Genomic DNA, 22,978 nt, shown 5'->3' with positions numbered 1-22,978 from the left:
CTCAGGGAGTCCAAGATGATAAAACTAAAAGTAATGAGAAAAAGAAAGGAAATGTAGTCTGAAAGCTTAAGAAAAATTCTCCTAAAACTGTTGGGGTGAAATAACCTAAAATTGGCAGATAAAAAGCTTTACTTTGTGAGCCTTTACAAATCAGACTACACAAAAATTAGAAAATATACCTGGAACAATCCTGAACTGGTTGGGAGAGAACAAAGGTGATTCCAGTTCATTCCTATCTTTAGTTTCTATGACATGGCAAACTTCTTTCTAGTAAAACCTGGCACTGTCATGAATAAAAAGAAAACCTCTTCTGGCAGTGAATTTTGTGGCCTGTTTTAGTTCTGTTTTCCATTTCAGTCCATCTGGTTCCCAAGGATGCTGGAACCTGTACTGGAGGGATCCCCTCTCATCTTCAGTCAACCTTTCTGCTTCCAGCTGTTGGATTGGAAAGGGAAGTATTGTCACAACATGCTACAATTTATTTATGCCAGTGTGTTTGTCTCCTCTCCAGCATAACAGAAGCCTATTTGGAGCATGTAGAGTGCGTGCATTAGCTTCTAAGAGAGCCATTATGCATTGTCTGAAATTCTAGATCAATGTGAAGCAGGTTCCTTGTGCTGCAGCAATAAACTGGGTGGAAAATCTCCTCTCTGACAGAGGATTTTTCCAGCTGGCAAGAACTGTAGGGAAATGCAATGGAGAAGGTTCTTTATTAAGAAAAATGAAGAATAATGGTAAGATTCACTTAACTGTAATAGAATAGTTTTTATAATTTATAGACAATAAAACAATTTTTCTTAATTTCTCTAAGCCTCCAGTCTGAGGAGGAGAAGGGGAATGTTTTAATATGCGCTGTATACACAGAGTCTTTTTTTTTTGCCTTGCACTCTTATGCTAGCAGCAGATTATGGCATTGCAGCTAACAAGATTATGCTGTCCTTAGGGCCTATCATGGTAGCAGCTGAGAATAAAAGAGGCAGATGGGGTGGAAAAACTGGAATATATGTGAGAAAGCATGTACTAAATTATGATGCCATCAGGGCTATTGAAAATTTTCAAAAGCTTTTAATGTTCCACCATCAAAATTAATTTCAACATGATTTCTATCTTAGCTCACCTACAGGCTTGGGTTTAACACCTTTGTACAGTCTCCATTTAGGGTTCTAATTTACTGGTGCCATAAAAATAACTACTGGAGAATATTTATAGCGAGTTTAAATATTTACTCACTATTATTAATCAGAATAAGAGATTTCTAGTAAGAGGAGAATTTAGTGCTATTCACCTAGTTAGTGTTATTTAGTGCAAAAGCAAAGCAAAAGCATGTGTTTTGGGAACTTTTAAACAGTTCATGCAGAGGAAAAAATTAAGTTTTTTTCAGAGCAGTGAACTTCAGGTTTACTTCCATATTGTTGGGTTGCCAATGCAAACAAAAGAAATGAACTAACTTCAATCTGCACAATTAATTTGCAGGCAAGGGTTTGAAATAAGGAAAGGGAAATATCTGCCTCAGGAGCCCTTCCCTCAGAGTCAAATTGACTGAAATCTCAGACTAAATTCAAGATGACATATAGCTGAATGTAAGGGGAAAAGGGACTTACACTCATCTGCTGTGCTGGGGGAGGAAGAGACTGGAGGAAAAAAAAGAAATCAAAGGAATATTTTATTAACAGCTGGCCCCAGGCAGTGGGACTTCTGATCTTTTGAGAAGTGCAGCATCTTCCTGCCCTGACCTACCTGAGAAAAACAAAGGAAAAGCTTGGCAGCAAATAAACAAAAAGAGAAAAATTGCAACCTAAACGTCTCATGAGTATTAAACAAATTATGATCAGCCACAAAACACCCTCTTTTTCTTATCCTGAGGAAATAGTTGCGGCATATCCAGAGATGCAAATATCTCAAAGACCTCTTAGAAAAAGAATGCTTTATTACTAAATCTGTGGAACACATCCTAGTACAGTTTTTACTTGAATGGCATTTTTCTCCTCCAGTTTGATGAGATTTTGCTTGAACTACCAAAATCTGACAGATTATGAATTGCTCAAACAGGCAAACAAACAAGAAAGTAAACAAACAAACAGAGTAGTTTCTCAAAAATGTGATTTGAGGACATACACAAAAAACCCAGCTCCAAAAGCAAAACAAAAAAATTCCCTCCAAAAAACCCCCCAAAAAGTAATAGATTGGTGAATAGATTGGATAAAGCTGGGCAAAAAATATGAATTAACATATTTGGACTAAAATATTACAGTTAGGAAACACTGGAATTTTTTTTTGGTACGTTTTAAAACCCAACTTACTCTAAAATAATTTTCACCTCAAAATTGACGCAAACCAAAAATCTTATTGAAAATAGTTACAAGACCTGAAAAGAAAAATTGATGTTTCATTCTGGGTCTAACCAAATCTGGGAGTCACTTGATATTTTTGTCCTTTTCCCATTTTTTTATTTAATCTAAACCAATTCTTTTGTCTTTTCAATGTTTTCACTAAGCAATGGTTTCAGTTGATGCTTTGAGTCACCACAGGGAAATAATCTGGAGGGATTTGTTTCTTTGTTTGTTTGGTTGGTTTTGGGTTTTATTTTTTTTAATCTGCTCCAAAACAAAATATTTCATTTGATTTTTCTGAATAGTAAATTGAAAGTTTGCAGAAACACCAGCAATTTCCCTTGGAATGCTACCAAGCATCTCGACCTCTTGCTTCAGGAACACAGACTATGGCTTTTCCTGAAATTCAGAGGAACATATAGTAGAGCTAGAAGTAATAAACAACATTTTAAGACAGAATAGAATCACTTAGAGAATTTATAGCGAAATTGGACAAGCTTTCAAACTCAATCAATTTATTACAATGGGCCTCTTAGGGTGGCTGAAAAAACACTCAGTGCTGTGGGGGAAGAAAACGTAACTACTAAGAGATCATTTTCTGCCAGCACTATCTTGCCTGTTCCTTTTGGGTGGAACAGGATGCTTTTGTGAGCTGTTGAGGCAATGCTGGTTTATGTGAGCAGTACTTCAAAGCCTGCACTTGTCAGGTTTTTAAAAATTCTTCCTGGAATTAAGCCTGCAACAGTGAACCATCTAGACAAATAGCAAGTAGATACCACTACAGTATCTAAAAACGATAGGCAAGACACACTTCAAAATATATCATAAAGCAATAGTGAGTTTTAAAAAAATGACTGGGATTTTGCAATAGCTAAGCAGCATACCAAAGACCATACACCAAAACACTGAGTCTTGGATGAGGTAAGAAATAATGTTAAGCGTGGCTGACATTATGGAGATTTGCTACCATAAATAACTGACCCAGAGATCTAAGGCAGTAAGCTACCATGCTTTGTGAAATAGATTTGGCATCAAAAATCTGAGTTCAGTTTTAGGCACTATGGAAGGGGTTTGTAGCTCTGCTGTCCCATGAGAAGCTCCATGATAGTATTGACTGCTTAGTACTCTAGCAAATACTTACACATCTTCTTTGAATTCTGATTTATTGCATCTGAAATCAATGGAAATGATCACAATGTGTAATGCTAGGAATGTGACTAAGCCTTTGTTGGATCAGGGCCCTAGTGACCAGTTTTGCTAAGGACTGCATTTAGAATCCACTGAGCCACATCTCCACACCACTGACTGCTCTACGCCTGTAGTTCCAACAGCATATAGAAAAACACAAGTATATGGTTGTTGGGGATTAAAAAATTAAATTAAAGCTATAATTCCACAACAAGCCACTGCACACAATTTAAAATCTTCATTTTAAGTCTCTGTGTGGATGAAATTCACTGCACTTATTTCACTTGATTTATAAACCACCTATCTGACTGTTGCTCATAATTTGACTAGCCATATCATTAGTTTAATAAAACCATAACTTACGTCTACAGTTTTTAATGTGATATGACCAAAGGACTGTCATTCTAGCACATTCTTGGAGTATCCTGAAACATTATTTAACTGTGAACTTACATGCACCAGCCTTTATCTCTAAAAAACCTTTTCGCAATGTAAAAAACCACAAACTAACAAAAACCTGTAGGGATGTACAATGTATTAATTGAGAATAAATGATGATTCCGCATTTGAACTTTTCTCTACCAAAATTGGACATGGCTGAGAAGCTGTTTTGAAACAGAAAGTCTGTGTCCCTCCAGGCACGGTGACAGAATGCAATAACCCTCGCTTTCTCTGCACATGTATTAAAAGTGAAGCTGTCATGGACTGCATTTTGAAATGTAGTGCAGTCACCCTGTTGGGAGACTGATTCCTCCTGAAGCATTATAAACATTTTCTTTACACTTCCTGATGACCATTTAATGAAATGCAATACTTTTATTTTCTTTATTCTCCTCTTCTGAAGTATGCTCTTTCTCCTTAGGCAAAATTAAAATGTTACACTCAAGCATGATTCTAACTTCTTATTACAGAGCTGCTGACTGTAGCTCAGAATCTCCTAGTTTCTAGCTGTTTCTTTACCGTTAAGATGTTTTTCTTCCTGAGCAATTTGGAAAAAGATACACAAGCTTTGTATCTTCTCTTTAATAACTTTCATTTCTGGGGGAATTTCTTAAAGCCCCAAAGCTGCTACAGAAAATTTTCTTTGATTCCGGAGTCTATAAAGTCTACAGGAGAAGAATGATGAGCTATAAGGCTTTTAGCAAGTCTATGAAGGAAAACCTCTGCTACTTAAAGGCCATCCTGCTAAGTAATGCTCTCCACTTCTATTTTCCAGAGTCTTGTGAAGTAACAACTCCACAGGTCTTTCAGAGGTCAGCAAAGAAAAACCATCTCTAGACCTGAAGAAATTGGCCTTTTCTTACATAGATCCCAAGAAGTATAAAGTCACACACTTTCCAGCCCAAGTTGCTGAAAGTGTTTGCCTAAATCCTATAATGGAAAATAATGTGCCTGGCAAAAAGACAAATATAAAAAAAAAATCAGAAAGGGAAGCTGGGGTTTTTCCCAGCTGCCGTACTTGCTTTGGGTACCAAGAAATCCAGTAAGGATAATAACCTTTCTCGAAACACTCTGCATTTCCTGAACCCCGTGCAAAGAGTTGCTGGAGATGAAAAACAGCTGTGAAGAATCTCCTTATATGGTTTTTAAAAAGCTCCTCAGTTTTCTTACAGCATTTGCACTCCATGACCCTTGTGAGCACATAAGGCACTGAGATTACATTTTAGAGGCAAAAAGGAAATAATCCAGGGACTTCTCAGCTGGTAAACTACAGAGATGGTTTGCAAGAAGGGAAAAAACCCCTCAAGAGGCATATCATTAAAATCTCTTGAAATTCAAAAGACTGGGAAAGTTTTCGCTGAGAACTTTTAAACCTCAGACAAAACATTCTAACTTCAAACCAGCAAAGGCAGAGAGGAGGGAGGTCTCAGCTTCTACACGTGGTGGCACAATGGCAATGACTAATCTAAATAAAGCAGAAGAGAGCTGTCTCAAAGACATCTCACATCACCGACATGCAAAAGTATCACCCAACAGCCACTCAGTGCGCATCTCTGCACGTGTCTGAAAGTCAAGACGGAAGTGCCAAAAACTGACACTAGCAAAAAGACAGTCAGGTATATATCTTATTATAAAGCATTTTGAAATGTGAGATTTAGAAAGAAAAGTGATGTGGGAGGGAATGTGGAAAACTTCTCCAAAGTTCCAAAGAACTTTTCCTCTCTTCAATATTGAAATTGCAGTGAGTTGTTACATGCAGATTATTGTGATTTCATTTGCCTGGGAGCTTAGGTGGCTTCAGTTGAGAGGAAAACGAAGTCCTAGTTAAATACTTATTAAAGTGATAAAGTCAGAAAGGATAATTTTTAGCTCTTGCATAAGAGAGGCCATAGGATTTTGCAAAATCAAATTGTGCTCTACTAGAGCATAACTTTTAGAGAAACATTCAGTCTTGATTTAAAAATTTACAATAATGGATAATCTATCACGAACTTTGATAAGTTATTCCAATGCATAATTGGAACCCTGATGAAGGATACTACCCTTATTTAATTTGAACGTCTCTTTGAACTTCCAGTCACTTGATCTTGCTGAACCTTTGCTAAATTGGCAAGTCCTCTATTAAGAAATGTTATTTTCTCCTGCAGATACTAATAAGCTAAGATAAAGCTATCCTTTGACTTGCTCCCAGATAAGCTCCTGGAGGCCTTTTTCCCAACTTTGTGGGAAATTTTCCATTATTTTCTCAGAACTTTGCCAATTTATAAGTACTCTTTTTGACCTGTGGAGACTAGACTTGGAAAAGTAGCTAAACCTACATTTTAAAATATATCCACTCCAAGAAGTGATCCCTAGCACCCAGATCACCATACACACAGTCGTATGTGTACAGCTACAGAGTGGTTCTACTCACACTGCTCAGGATCTAGCTCTTTACTGAGCAGGCTGGCCACATTCATAATAGGTGATACCTGTCTCATACTACACAGCACTTGTCTCGTTTACATTCACTCAATTTTTAGACATAAAAATCACTTTGTTTGCATTTCTCAGTATCTGCGACATTGTGAGAGATCCATGTCACAGTTTCTTCCACTGGGGAGTTTTGAGCAAGGAAATGAGAGTCTATGTTGTGTGCACTGGAGAATGTCAACAGGGCATGTGGGAACACCAGTCTTCTGATGACACATTTAAGGACTAGAAAGAGGTGCCAAACAGAACGTAGTCTTACCCATACTACTTTCCAGAAATACTTCCTGGAGTGAACTACCAACAAATTACATTAATTTTTTTTATTTATTTATCTATCTATCTATCTATTTAAAAGCAGAGTTTGGTCCCTGAGAAAGACAGGGTACCAACTCACTTCTGTGCCCTGTGGATAATCAAGAAACCAAGAGAGAAGAATGAACTGGGGAGCTAAGTGATCTGGCAGTGCGGACAGGAGTCAAAGGTCTACACCCAATACAAAACAAATGCATCTCCTGTACTCATACTTGAAATTACCCTGTTTACAAGTCCAGTGATCACAAAAAGTACTTTGTCATTCATATTAAACCTAGAGTTCATGTTCATCTGATTATCCATCCTGGATGGATTGTCATGCACCTCTTAATTCTTCCCGAATGTACATGTCAGTGCCTCAAAACACATAATTGGGAGTGAGTTTCACAACTCTACATAAAGCCAGAGGAATCGGACTTTGGGTGAGCTGTCCTGAAGAGGAATCACAGAATAATACAGACTGTACAGGGTTGCTATGTAGGAGGTCCAGCCATTGAATCTCTCTGTGCAGGAATGTTTGGAAAAAGGGCTCGCACAAAGCTTGTTTTTATGGATAAAAACTGAGGAGGTCTGCTGGAATTTGCCAATTATTTGCCCTCCCAAGGACGTGTTCCAAAACTAATCTATCTTGGACTCCCCACCAAAGAACCACCCACCTTTAAAAGAAAAAAAAAACACCTGTTTCATGATTCTCAGCTCTTGTAAATCAGCTTAAGTCTATTTGATGCAAGGTCAGGTATTTATATCAGATCTGGACCTCATCCATGATGTGTATCTATTTTTTTTTCTTCCTCAAAAAGGAGCAAAAAGTGAAAGGTAGTAGAGACCAGTGCTTTAAATTATGTGGGGTTTTTTTTGTTGTTTGTTTTAATCCTCTCAAAGGCATCATATTTAATAGGGGTTAAAATGTGAAAAATTTTACAAGGTTTCCACTTTGGACTATGTGAAGAGGAAAATGCACCCTGCACAGGTGCTAATTATTTTGGCTGGCTTCTAATATTAACAGTGTCTGCCTTATACTTTCCATCACGGTGGAGAACAGTTTTTTAGAAGCAGTTTCTAATATTAACAGTAGCTCACAAGACTAATCGTGGGCACAGTAAGTAAGAACCTGCCATAGCTTTTCTGGGTTTGGTGTTCACTCAATGCCCTGGCAACAAAGAAGGAAATGTGGCTCATGGGCTGAAGAGCCTCTCAGGTATTTCTTTCTGTTTGGATGACAAAAAGGTTTGGTGTTTTGTATTCAGAAACAACCAGAAAACTTACCCCCCACTCCCCTCCCTTAATTGGCAGTTTATTTACTGCATGAGATTCAGGAGGAATAGAACATTCTGAGAAATGGATTAGGGGAACGAAAGCAGCAGCATAGAATGGACAAGCCTGGAAATAACATTTTCAAAAAAACAGGAGACACAATCCTTCCTCCACAATCATTTCTTTTCTAGTAAATCCTTTTCTAAGGATTAGGTTCACAACAGAAACACAGGGTTTGTGTAAGGAGTTGTTTATCGTGCTCATGTAACCAAACTGAGATACAGTTTGGATAAGCGGACTACAAAGTGTCTGCAAAGTTGCACTGCCAAGCTCAAAGGGTTTTGTTCAGCAATGAAACAGTCAGATAGTGGTCAGTTACAAGGGGTGTCCCACAGGAGTTGATACTGGGGCTGATAGTGTTTAGCATTCTGATTAATGAGCTGGAAATGAGTTAGAATGTGCCCTCAGTAATGTCACACATGACAATAAAATGAAGTCTACGGCCAAGTACCCTTGGGATGGGCTGCTATTCAGAGGGACCTCAACAGGCCAGACAAGTGGGTAAAGAAAGCTCCTTAAGTTCAATGAAAAGTCCTGAATGGGTCTATTCCTGAATGGAGAGTACAGGCTGGAGGACAAGTGGATAGAAAGGAGTTTTCCAGGAGAAGTTGATTTCTGTAGAAAATAGTACCTGAGTGTTTTGAAATTCAACTGGTTTTGTTGGCATTCCCTTAGTGTGAATGGCTTTTACACATGGGTGTGGAAAGACATCTTAGCTACTCTGCTACCTTCTGTGACAGACACCAAGCCACTTATTAAAAGTCTAAAGATGGAGTCCAACTGTGATGCCTCTTTTTTTGCTTTGGGACTATGGCTAAAACCTCAGCCTCTGTCTCTACAAAAAGGAACTATCTTTACACAATCACTTTTATGAGCACAATGAGAAACTGGAAAGTGAACTTGCACTTCAAAAGAAAAAGTACTGGTTTTACTATTACTATGCATTTGTCTGGGGTTCTCCTGTCACATAACAGAAGGTTTTGTTCTCAGTTTAAGCACCTGGATGCCTCTATTAAGCTTTTATGTGAAAGTCTTTCATCTAAATTTAACCTGCTAATGACTGTCCCTCTACAACAAAGAGAGGGCATTTGAGAGTGCTGGACAACTTAATTACTGATCAAGGTATGTATGTTCACACAAAGAACTGTCTTGATCAAGCTAAAAATAACACATTTCAGAATGATTTTTAAAATCATTACATTGGAATGTTACATCTATATGCCTGATTTATGTACATTAGATGGAGAACTTTACGTTCTGAACTCAGGTCAGACCAGTAAAACCCCCAAAACTGGGACAATTTAATCAGCTAAAAGAGATTCCTTTTATTTACTCCAATACTCTGGAAACTAGAACCTGCTACAGACTGTCTGAATGCCTTTTTTTTTTTTTTTAATCACAGGTTTCTTAAGAGATGAATGTTTTCACTGTTTCAAAGAGTCAGGTGGTGTATTTTGAAAAAAGACAGCTATTACAAGGGCTGATAGATTCAATTGCTGAGGAGTAAAGGATGTACCTCAGAGAATGCAATGAACAGCAGACTTAATCCAGCCACAGCAATGCCATTACTACATGGATAGGCCTCTCAAACTAGAGGCACCATTTTCACAAGCTGATACATATTGACACTCATTGCAGAAATATAAAGCATGCTGTAAACAAGTTCTCATTACATCACATGCTTTAGAAAGTGCATAAGAAAGACTGGAAAGAAAGCTATTCTTTCCAGTAGTCAGTAGTAGAAGGGTAGTCAGCTTTAAGATAGCTTATTTTTAAGTGCAAGCAACAGATTATAGTCAACAAAGGTAGGGACATAGTTATCAAAAGGAGAGTTATCAGTTTAGCTAACCACCTTTGACACAAACAGACTAACATTTCCTGTTGAGCCTAAAAGCAACCATACGCTGGCACTTCCTAAACTGCTACTGGTACTGTGTGCATGATACCTGTACTTCAAATACATCTTTGCATTTTGTAAAGCATATATGTATCAGGATGCTTTGCACTAAGAACAAGATTTACTGAATAAGCTAAACTCTAAAACTCTAACAAAAAGCTAAGAAAAAAACTGGTACAGTGTGAACCTGAGCAGATGAAGAAAGTGCTACTTTTTGGCTTGACATTGGCATTGGATATGTTTTTTTAATAATTAAAATGCATTTTTCATCTGTTTGCAGTGGCTTCTGTACTTTCAACCAAACTTAATGATACTACTTCCTGTACCAAATATGACTAATGTTTTATATAATGGGAGACAGGAATATTGCAATGGCTTTTAGAAAGGGTATGGCTAAGCTTGGTCAGGCCCCTGTGGTGGGTATTTCAAGGCTCTATAAACCATGAGTTTTCTAACTTCTTCATTCACTGATACAATGCAAAAAAAATCTCCACTCTCAAGCAACCAATTCACCTGAGAACATTTATCATAATGTCACGAGCAGAAGCCTGCAGAGCTCAGCTGAAAGCTGTTATCAGGCTTCTGGAGCTGGACCACAGGCAGTTCCATGTCTACCATCACCCCATTTTGCACTGCTTCACTAGTAATTTATTTTCTGCACTGAAGAAGCACAGTACCATCATGAAGAAGCACAAGATTTGATCCAGACTTGCTTCATATAAAGTCTGCTCTATGCTTGTCTTTTATAATTCAAAATTGTTATGCAAAAATGACATAACATACGCTTCCAACTTCCAATTCAACTTCCACGTGTACTTTTCTTTCAGGGAAACAATAAAGGAAGGAAGTTCATTCTAGCATTGTTCCAGTCATTACAAACATGGGAGTAATAAGCCATGGTATACATGTAGCCTAGTAATTGTTAGGTGCTAGCCATTCCCTTCTGTTCTCAATCCACAAGTCTGGTAATGTCACATTTCTCAGTGTGGGAGTATGAATCCTCAGCTCAAGCTGTTGAAACACCTCCTTACGGTATCTGGTAGTTGCACTGAGCCGGTGCATTTCAGATGAGCCTCAAATCCTTAGGATGGGCTTCTGTAGTCTAGGATTCTGAAATCCCTGGGGTCAAAGCTTTTGGAAATGTTCCCCTGGCACCCAAACTGCAGCCACGTATTCATCCTAAAGCTCCATTTGCCAGGTATGGAGTCTGTTCTCAGCCCCTGGAAGCTGGGTCTCCTGCACTAAAGCCAGAGAAGGCAGGGGTGATTCACAGCAGCTGAAGAAGTGGCCTGAAGTCCTAACAGTCACCAGAAACTGCTTTTAAAAGCTGTTCCTCACCGTGATGGAAACCATAAGGCAGACAAAGTACTAAAAGCTTCTATGTTTAGAACTTCCTTGACAATGTACTTTTCTGAGGAGTAAGATTACTGCTACTCCAGAAATGAACATCAAACCATACAGTGCAATTCTGGACTTGTCAGTTTAACACTTTTAAAGAGAAAAACCATAATGAGGCTCAGGCAATACTTTCAAAAGCACAGTTTAGTCAGTGAAAGATAATATAGGTTGTATAGCAAGAAAAGTGTGCTTTAATTAAAGTATAAGAAATCTGTAAGAGTTAAACTCAGTGCAGACAAGCAACATGGAGTAGATGATACATAAAAAGAGTATTTGATTAAGCAGCTCACTCAGTATTGGCCAGTGAAGTACAGAAAAAATGTGGTTACTTTTGTGGTACGGAAGGAACTGTGATTAAAATGGTTTGAGGAAGAGAGTGTTATCGCAAATAAAGAATGGATCTAACTAAGAACATTTTAAACACTAATTAAATTGTCACTTAACTGACTTTGAGTTTGGTCTGGTTTTCCTACAATTACATTATTATGGACTAAAGTATTACTTGGATTATTTGCCTGTGCAAATGAGGAAGAAGAATAAAAAAAGAAACAAAATCTTTCCTTGAAAATCTGTACTGGGTGTCAGGAAATCTGGCTTGGGCACACAGGAACAGGAGAATACACATGCTTACTGGGTTTAAAGAACTAGCAGAGAAGGAATAAACACACCTTTGCCTTTAATATATCTGCCTTCTGAGACTCCCCCAACATATATGTTGTCCAGAGTGGCTCAGACACAGAGAGATAAGAGTGAAACAGAAATTATCTCCTTCAGAAACTTGGCGGAAGCAGTGGAAGAATTTTGACTTGGAGGGGTGCTTCTACATCAAATCTGCCAGGGTTAGGTCTGGCTGAAGAGGCTCACATAAAAATCTCTTTTCTTAGGATTGTATCCTAGGTCTGTAGTAAACACTCTCCCAAGAGCAAATGCAAAGTCTGTCTGAGAGCTTCGCCCTGATCCAGCTCTGTTTAGCTCATTAAAGTTTCAGGGGTTTGGGGGCCCTTTTACTCTTCTTAAGTACAGCTCCAGGCACCTGAATTTCTATGTCTTCCCATTCCTGGCCCACTGTTTCATGAGTGTTTTGCTCAGAGATATTGCCTCCCTTTTCTGTGCCCTCTGTTGCCCCTGCCTTTTAGTTTTCTGAATCCTCCTTGGCCACAGTGTTGTGTTCAGTGTCAATTATTTCAATTTAGTGAACTCATCAAACAAGTTCCAGTTTCATCTTCCCTGAGAAATTTGTAGCTCCAATCTCTCCTAGATTATTGAGGCAAACAGTGAATTCAATCAAGAAATTTTAGTAAAGGCTGCTGATTCTGTCAATAACATCATTTCCTACTTCTCAGAGGTTGCACTGTTTCACTGGGTGACCTCTTGTTCTATGTACTTGAAAAAACAACATTCCACTTCTTATGATCACTTGTCAATCTCCCATACTTTACCTACCTTCTGGTTTTCTTTATAAAAAAAAGTTTTTATAACTACAGGTGAGCTGTGTGAAGAAAGCAATTGTGAGGAGACTAAAATCATGGGCAGGATTATTGGATTATGCATGGCCTGGTAGGTATGTATTAATACAAGAATTAACACATGTAATCTATGTGAAGGACTGCAGATACTCAGGTTTGTTTTTTTTTTCCAGTGGAAGATTTATGTGATATACTGGCATGTGGTATCCCTATAAACCATTTGGAACAGTAAGTTAGGAAGATATAAATTAAAGCCTTATGGCACTTTTTTAAACATAATTGCATTTTAGATATGACCCACCATATATTTCTGGGTTATTCTAATGTTATGTGGTTGTGCCATGTTTCTATCTATCAGCATTAAAATGGCAGAAATGAGAAAGCAAAAATGTAGCAGAAAGAAGGTAACTATATGAGGTAGTCATCTCTCAGCAGAACAAAAGATAATATTTTGTGGCATAACAGTGAACAGAATTGATATCAAATAATTCAGTTGTGTCTAACATAAGCTTTCAGATTTCAGGACAAATCCATGAAATTTATCTCTGTCTCATGTTTTTGTGGGGCTGGGAAGAGCAGTGAGCAGACCTAGCCTTTCTATTTGCAATTCTGGCAAGTGGAGAACCATCAAACAAACCTATTCTGCCAAAATCTTGTATCCATATCCACGTTCTGTTAGGCTATTCTTTTGAACCTTTTCACAGAATAGAGATGCTTTGTAGGGACTGAAATGCAAATTCACAAAAATTAGTGGGATTCCCACAAATATACAAAGGAATATAGAAATACAGATGACCCAACCACAACTTGTGCAATTCTTTTTCTAGTTAGTCTGTTTAATTCAATCCAATATATTTCTGTGAAGCAAAACCACTATTATGGTGAATAATTTTCTGATAGTGCAGGGATATTTAAATGGACTCATCTGTTCCAAATGGAGGCTTCACCATCTGTTCTGTCCTTTTATTGCAAATAGGGAGGGAACTTAACTCACTGCATCAGCATGTAAAGCCTACCACCGAAATGATTTAGATGTATGTGTGTATTTTTGATGCACCTGGTATGTTTTCTCACATACCAAACACAAATCAGTGGGAAGACCTGTCTTTTGTAACCTAATAAATTCTCTGATCTAGTGCCTTTATGCCTTTCTCATGGCAGCAAAAATTGATCGCCAGTAGCTTGCATTTTATTAGGACAATTATGACCCTGTTGCTGTCCTGCAAGAGTTATATCTTTATTGGGCTGACATTTTGTGATACCATTTACCTCTCTACAGAAAATGAGCCTCAATTCCTATTCACTTCCACTTGCTGGGCCTACATACGTGTCATCACGGACAGAAATCTCGAAGGAGATGTGCTGAGGATGTGTCAGATTGATGAAAAGCTCTGCTCTTCCCCAAAGGATGCTACACAATCTTTTCTAACACCATTTTAAGAAGATAGGAAACTCTAAAATGCATGACACTGCGTAATTTTTGCTGTTTTAAAAGACAGATTTAGCCATAGCTTAGGAAGGGAGGTGTAAATTAACACATCTCATACTCTCTATACCAGGAAATGGATTGCATGCTCAATGCAAACGTTAATTTGAAAAAAAACCCTCAGGTCCTACCTGTGTTGTAGCCCCTCCCAAGCGCTGGCCAAGGTCGGTGATTCTTCCAAAGGTTGCCCAAATACCAATCACTCTGGTTCTCTACTAAGCCAAGAACTTGCTGCCCTGGAAATAAGCAGATTGGAAGCAGATCATGAGACAGAAGACAGTCAGTCAATGTAAAACAAAAAGAGAAATCTGGAGAGGGACAACCAGTGGAAAGAGAAGACAGGTTGGGTGCTGCCTCCTTCCATGCACTCAGAAGGAGCCTGCTTATGTAACAGACAGCAAGCCCAGCACAGCTCATTTCTTCCTTCTCCCCGGCTAGTCTGGGTAATTAAACACTGTGGGAACCCTTGTCACGCTGACAGAAATGTATCACAGACAAATTCAGACAAATCTGAATGCTGCTTGATTTTGGAATACAATGATGGAGAATCCTCCTAGTGAAAAGTAAGTGTTGGTAAAATGATCATCTAATATGAAGATCTGTTCATACTCTGATGGAGATAATATAATTAAAGAATAAGGCTCAGTATAACAAATTATTCTCTTCCCATGCTCCCTGCCACTTGTTTCAGGGATTTTTTTCTCAGTCACAAAGGAAATCCCTTTTGCTCAGAAAAAGATTTGATTCTATGAGTTTACCTACATAAGAATGTTGCACTGTTTTAAGAGAGCAATTTAAAAGTCATTTAGGTAAGCCTGCATAGAATGCTTCATGGAAATTATGATTTCAGTTTTATTTCAGTTTATCTTACATTGATTAGCAGCTGGCTTCAGCTAGAGTAAAATGTGTCTTAAATCAAATGTGTCTAGAAGGTTTGCACTGCTTAAAAATCAACTGAAAAGTGAATGTTTGTATAGATAAGGACTTAATTATCTATCCTGAAATGTGCTGTATAATACATAAATAACAGAAGTGATTGAAATGATGCTGTGGTGACAGAGAATGGAGGGAAAACTGCATTTGGATCTAGTCAGAGAAAGGAAAGGGTATGGTATTTTGACAGAGGGACATGCTCAGTGAGGGCACTGAGACTGGTGTTGGAAATTATTTTGCAAGCTTTTGAGAAAGCGTGCTTTGAAGGCCATTTTAAAATCCCAGCTATGCTCATAAAATTGGGTGTATGGTCACAGCAGGGCATTGAAAGCATTAAATTATCATTATATGCTGCTCACATAAGACCACAGCTGTATTACTAAAATTTCAGTATGGCCCACGACAAGACTGGGCTGAGAAGCAAGACATAAAGACAGAATTATTTCAATTTTATAATTGGCTTGAAAAGTGATTGTGATACTCCCCTGTGGTATTTGGAATTCAGGGGAACGTCAGCAACCCCCACATGTGTCTCAAATACTGTTTTAAAGAGGGTGAGCAGCAGTGATTGGCCAATGCATTTAACAAACAAATCAAAACACTATGAAAGCATTCAAGGAGTGAATGGAAATCAATCTAAAAATAACCTTGAGAGATTACCAAGTCCGCTCCACGCTACTTCAGGATCATCCTACTCTATCTTAATGACAACATGACACTGCTCATCAGATCTAATTTTCTAATGTTGTGTCTTCTTTGCTACTATATATTATATGTTTATATATATTTAATTTTTCACATTATACTCCATAAGTCATTTTTTAAGAAGGTGGAAAATCTGGGGGAGAACAAAAAGATCATATAAAAGACCACCACAGATTTATCTTCCCATGAGTGCTACCGAAAACTGATAATATTAACAGAGTGCAATGCACAAGTGAATGAAGAAAATTACAAGATAGAGACAAATGTATCCTAAGCAACTGATGCTTTGTTCATACAAACAAACTATAGCATCTCTCAACCTGTGAGACACATGGAACACACTAGAGAGCATGAGACACCACAAAGTATATTGTGAGGAAATATGAAAGGGATCTCAACTGGTTGAAAGAAGTCTTAGGCAAAAAGATGCTGAAGGACACAATTTAAACCAACACTTGTTGACCCTGTCCTGGAAGTCTGCCTGTTCTTTATAACCACTCCCTTAAAGCTGAGGTAGAATAAATCAAAATAAGAAACTACCATGGTTAGTAAAGGATTAGAAATTAGAATTAGAATTAAAAATAATTAAAAAAAAACCCCAACAATAAAAAATGCAGGTGCAGCTGGGCTGGAATGGATTGGCACAGCTGGTAGGAAGTGAGTGTCCCTGCCCATAATCTAACAGCACATTTCACAACTCAGCAGTCCACAGACCCTTCTCAGGATAGCACTGCTAACATCAAAAGAAATGTTAGAATTCCATTTGCAAGAAGCAGATACTGAACTTCCTTACCATGGAGCATCAATCTGCTTTCATTATTTTAGCCCCATGAATTGCCCATCATGCCACAGAGTTCAGCCTTTAAACTGATGAATAATAAAAAAAGAACAAACCTTGCTACTTGCTAATGGTTTTCCTTTCCCACCTATCAGTACAAAATCTCAGTTCTAATAATGTACCTCCGAAATACTTATTTCTCAGTTATTATTTCTCATGCCAAGATAAACTGAAAAGGCTCAGGAAATTATGTTTGCATGTATTTACTGTAGCTGTATAATTTTCTTCTCCTTTTTCCCTATATTTTGAAGACACCAGAACAAATCATGCTTTCACTAGTATTCCTTGAGGTTTGATATGAAGGCAGAAATTAATATCATGTAAGCTTTAGGGCTTAGATACATGGATCAGATAACGTGCCTTACTCTGTATCAACTGAGCTGGAATAACTGCCTGTACATGTCCTTTTAGCTTGTCACAAATACGAAGTAAAACGTGTCAGCTAACATGCTTTAGTTTGCCTTTGCAATGGCCTGGGAATGTGAACATGTTCACGTAATTCACGTACCGTCCTAGGGTACGGCATTATGCAACTTGTCAGGTTGTTGTAACTCTTACTGGTGCATAAAAGCCTACTAAGGCAGATGTGATGACTTGTCTCCCAAGCCACCTTGGAGTAAATTATGGAGATATGCTTTGCATCTTCTCTGGTTATATTTCTGTTTTCTCTAGGCTGGAATAGTGTTGCTGTCTCTGCCAAAGAAGAACATATTTTTGTTCCCCTTTACATTGTCTCTGTGATCCAGACTTAAATCAGAAGTAATTGGGAAAGCAGAACTTCAGCTGCATAGCAAATATTAATGTTTACAAAAAATGTTTTCATTCTGAATCAGTATAGAAAAAAGAAAATCAGAAATATTTTCTGGACAAATTTCCCCAAATATTTTGATCTGAAGATACCAAAATAAAAAATGCACAACCCTTATCACTTTAAATCACATAAAACAATGTGACACATAGTGCAGATGCATAATATATATCATATAGAACATTATTTTATGTATCTAAATGTTGAAACAAAGTAAAATCATAAGATTTACCCTTTCATTTGTGACCAACTAAAAATGCTTCACTCAAAGCTTAAATTAATATTTTCAATATTGATGAATCATTGTGAGAATATCTATCCAGTGTATCTGACCACTACCTGTTAATTCATTTAGTTATTTACTTTTTCAAATGCATTATGAAGTTACAGAAACACGGCTAAAGTGACGCATGGTGTTGAGCAGGCACAGGGAATGCTCACCTTGCCCACAGCTTTCTGACCGTCCACCAGCCCCAACCTGTCCCTCTGCCACCTTTCATGCCTTCCCTGCAAGGAGCCTGCAGTTCTGTGGACACTATCACCAGGTTCATCACCTCTGATCATACCACAGTCTGAGTTCAGATTTTCTGGGGAAAAAGACTAGAGTTTCTTCCCACCATGTACTTTGGAAAAGGCAGGCATAAAAGAGTTCCGTGAGTTATTCTTCCAGAAGATAAGAATACGGTGGCTACCATAACGAATTTGAACTGTTCAGCATTTTGAGCTGCCGGTTTCTTCTTCCTAAGAATTATTATAATAAAATACCATAACTAACAGCAAGAGCTCTATCATTTTCTGTTCTGGCCCTGCAGTTATGATTAAGTGCACTCCTCTCATTCTCTGTTACTTCAGGCACAAGTTAGCTTATGAAAATTAAGCTGTCTTTCTTACTTCTTCATACATCACCACTAACAGCCAGACAACAGAAAACAAGGCTATGATTCTGGCATGACCGTGTTGAAAAATTATTGACCAGGCAGAATTGCAGCTGGATTGCCGGGAACGGGGCTGTATGCTGGCTGGCTGTGGGATGAGACTTCTTCAGAAGGCAGCTGCAGCTACAGCATTTTGCACAGAACAGCTCCCTGCCAGCTCTTGCACGATGAGAGGTGATTCTCTCCTTGCAAAAGCTTGGCTGTTGCTGTGAGGAGGTTTCCATGGAAAAACAAATACTTCTGAACCTGGTAGCTCAATGCCTTCAATTCTCTTTTTACTTCACAGACTTTTGGTGGCTAATGGGGAGGAAAGCATTATCCTGTAATTCAGGCATTGAAGGGGACTCCAGCTCCCAGCTGCAATACTGATTTCTTGGGTGACATTGAACAGGTCACAGAACAGCCTCTTGCTCAATTCTCCCTTAATAAAATTTTACCCCTGTCTCACATACTGCAAATTAAGTCCTCTGAGTTAGTAAGTGTGGGCTAGTTTCTACTGAGAGCACAAGAGCAGCAGAATGTGGCCAGGCTGAAGCTCCATCGAGCACAGGGAGTAGCAGCTGCACAAGGTGGAGGACAGCAGAGCAGCTGTATGGGGGCAATTCTTAATAGTGGTCCTCTGGCTTCCAGTGACACATGGCACATCTGAAGAAGTATCAGGTTTTATTTATGTTGAGTCTGGAATATGCTAGTTTCATCTGGTGCCAATCCTGTCACCTGTGAACAATGTTTTTCTATTCTGACCTGATTTTTTTCCCCAGTTTTAGAGTATTTTATCTTCCTTAACCTTAAGGTCCTTAACCTCAGCTCTTGCCTTGATATACTTTGCTACTACAAACAATAAAAATAGGAGTAAAAAATTATAATTATTACAACTACTTTCAACTTCTTCTTAGGTGGAAGCCTTTTTTTTGGTTGGTTGGTTGGTTGGTTGGTTTGGGGTTTTTGTTGGTTTTAGTTTTGTCTGTTCGGTTGGGTTTTGGGGTTTTTGTTTGGTTGATTGGTTGGTTTGGTTTTTGTTTTTAAACCTATAGTGGCTTTTACTGACTCCAGTGCAACCACAGTAGTAGCAATGGACCCACTACAAGTAGTTTGTGCATTTTTTCAGGACATCTGACTGTTTCCAGAAAGGGGAAAATAAAAAGGCATATTAAAGGGGTAGGAAGGGCTGGGGTGCCACCTTTTGATCACCCATGGCTAAAGGGTGAGCTGGTATCACTGGAAAGATCCATTTCAACAGAGTTCTCGTGCTTGTTGGATTTGCAACGTTTAGTTGCATTTGGTGGAGGCCTTCATAGTGAAAAGCAAGTGCAAAGTAGTTTTCAGCCTTTAAAAACATAGTAAGTAAGCAAAGGTTATTAAAGAAGAACAGAAAAGAACTCTGTCCTACTCATTCTAACTATTAGGAATTTAATACAGACACAAATGCTGGAGCTGCAGCCAAGTACTGCCAGAGCAATGTGCATGCTTTCAGTGTAAGCTGAAAGAGTGAAGAAGGACTCAACAAGAATTTAAGACTCAAACTTGGCAGGATTCAGAACTGCAGTGTTTTGCTGCCAAAACAGAAATACAGACATAGACACAGAAATAGAAAATAAAAAGGTCACAGGAGGAAACAGGGGAAAAGATAAATATTCTGAATGCTGGAAAAGTTCTAAATTGGCCAGTATCAAGTTTGATGAACACAGTCAGTACAACTTGAACCTACACTGGTGCAATGGAACAGGGTTATTTCCACAGAATCACAGAATATGCTGAGTTGGAAGGGACCCACAAGGATCATTGAGTCCAACTCTTAGTCCTGCACAGGACCACCCCTAAGATTCATACCATGTGCCTGAGAGCATCATACAAACACTTCTTGAACTTTGGTCAGAATTAAAATCTTTGATTTTTGCCCTTCCCCTCTTTTCTGTTTCTCATGATTTCTTTTTTGTTTAGCCTTTAAACACCTGTAAAAGACATCCTTTCTGAAATGTGTGAGGCCACATCCTTAACTGGTATAAATCTGCGTATCTTCAGTGAAACCAGTGTACTTGAGCTGACTGATACCAGCTGAATGTGTTGCACTTCATGTTAAGTCTTCCCTGAGTGACTGACCCTTTCTCAATGGCCTTCCAATCCCTGACTGTATATTGCTTCATAAACATGTGGCATCTAAAATCTTTCACTTCTCCTGCCACATCTCTCGTCCACCTCTACAGATCACCGTCAAGTTCAAGCTTTTCATCCTCACTATTGTTGCCCATTGCAATTCTTGCACTGTCTATATAAATTCACGTTTCTTCCTTCTCCCAAGCTTATTCCTCTCTTCTACTGCCATGTCCTCTCTCATTCCTAAAAGAGACTGTCTTCCCATGCAACAAATACCCTGAAAATGTGTTTCAAGCACAAAACTCCTCAGCAGTTTATTTCCTCTATAAACTTTCTAGAAATTTTACCATGAATCCAATGTAAAATTCCTACATGAAATCTTGTGTGTGCACTGTAACACAAGTGCACCAGGACCCAGAAACACATTATGACATCTTCTCACATGCCTGTACAGTATAGGATACACTGCGTTCAACAGAATTGAATACTTTAACCTCTACTGTGCCTTTATTTCACAGGTTTGCATACATGTGCCAGATATATGCATTAGATTTCTATGCACACATTCACATGCATGTACAGATATATGTGCATAAATATATACAGATCTGTGTGTGTAAATATACATAGGTAAGTATAGGAAAAAGCAGTCTCTGAAGTGAAAGACTTCTCTTTTACATGTGGAAATGTAAAGTTTCGGGGAAAAAATGTGTCCCACACAAGTTAAATTTTTTTGTTTGCTATCTCATTTGCATTAAGTACATTGCTGTTTCCCAGTAACCACTGTTTCTTCTTAGTGGACTAAATACTCACAGAGAGAAGCTACGTGGACAGTTATTAAGCAGCAGCTTGGATAAGGAGGCCAAAGAGCAGCTCGCTGAAGGTACTGCAGGATTGTCTTGGAAGAGGAGAGGATGGCTCCACAGGAGCATCGTGTTGGATAACACATTGGTGCCAGGAGAAACAGAAAAGATACCTTTAGTGAATACCTCATACGAAGGATGGTAGATAAATAAAGCAGAGGTAAATATAGTATATCAAGTAGAGATAGTCAAGATGAGCCAGGTTGACTCAGTGATAGAGAAAGGAGCTAGTGAAAGGAATAAAGGAAGACTCTGGCAATGCTGAAACAAGGATGTAAAGCAATGGTATCAGCTCACTTCTGGATGTACTCAGAGATGGGGGTGTGACAAGGGCAAAAGAAGTTACAGCAATGGACCAGACAAGAAGAGCAACTCATCAAGAGTCTGTACAGAGAGAAACGTGACAAGTGTTTTGTATGTGGTAGGAGGGAGGATTCAAAAGGCATACATAAAAGGTGATCACAAAGATGAAGGACACAGAAATGGATTGAGAAAGGTTGGGGTAAAGACCTAAATCTGATTCATCTTTGTAAGGAAAGATGAAAGAATTAAATCAATCAAGAGAAGAAAATATATTGGGTTTCTGTTCATCTTCCAGTGTTCTCCAAGGAGCTTGTTAGAAAAATTAAGAGGACAGTGAGAAGTCCAGCAAACCACAGCAAAGCTGTAAATCTATCATTAATATTTGCAGCACTTTCATCTGCAGAATTTCAGGGACATGGACTCTTAGCAGCTGAGCACAAGAGTAAGTGCAGAAAAAACCTTTTATTTTGGAACAAAACTTTTTGAGATTTTCTGTGACAATGGCAAGGCTCTGTGGACCCGTGATGACAGGACTCCTGTGTTGCCAGCAACTTAAGAAGAATTCAGAGATCTTACAGTTTGGACACACAGAGAAGTTTCTGTTTGTTTTCTACCTGGTAGTCTGTGAGGACAGGCTGAGGGAGATGGGCCTTTTCAGCCTCAAGAAGAGACAACTGAGAGGGGATCTTATCACTTTATATAAGATGAGGAAGAACTTCTTCAGAATGTGGGTGACTGCACACTGGAACAGGTTGCCCAGAGAGGTTGTGGAGTCTTCCTCACTGGAGATATTTCAAGGACTGTCTGGATGCAATTCTCTGCAATGTGCTCTAAGACGACCCTGCTTTAGCAAAGAGGTTGGACCAGATGACCCGCTGTGGTCCCTCCCAACCTGACTCATTCTGTGGTTCTGTGATATGCCCAACAAATTGCTGTGAAATGTGCTCTGGCATGGAGTCTGGGGAAGAATGTGCCTGACCACTGAAATGGTTGTGGAACTGTAAGCTAGACCAGAAGAGAGGCTTCACCAGCTCCATGTGTTGCTGAGCCAGTCTGTACCCACCTCAGTTTTTATGTCACTGTTTATAGTACAAATTGTCCCAGCAGAAGAACTGACATCTAACTAACAGCAATAGGAGACTTAACGTGAACCCTTCCTAGCTGGTAAATATTCTTTCTAAAGAGGTTGCAGGAG

At 38.7% G+C, this 22,978-nt stretch overlaps 1 protein-coding gene across 1 annotated transcript in view; it reads right to left on the bottom strand.

The window, feature by feature from the left end:
* LARGE1 (LARGE xylosyl- and glucuronyltransferase 1) overlaps positions 1 to 22,978 on the bottom strand; it is a 281,360-nt gene that overhangs the window by 53,499 nt on the left and 204,883 nt on the right. Inside the window, 1 exon segment of the mRNA XM_050323702.1 lies at positions 14,436 to 14,540. Coding sequence (XP_050179659.1) covers positions 14,436 to 14,540 — 105 coding nt within the window.

The sequence above is a fragment of the Myiozetetes cayanensis genome, unplaced genomic scaffold (genome assembly GCF_022539395.1).
Source record: "Myiozetetes cayanensis isolate MyiCay16 unplaced genomic scaffold, myiCay2020 scf3, whole genome shotgun sequence".
In the NCBI taxonomy this organism is placed as follows: Eukaryota; Metazoa; Chordata; class Aves; order Passeriformes; family Tyrannidae; genus Myiozetetes; species Myiozetetes cayanensis.
Note: the sequence above shows the minus strand (reverse complement) of the source record. Positions and strands in the feature narration are given on the sequence as shown.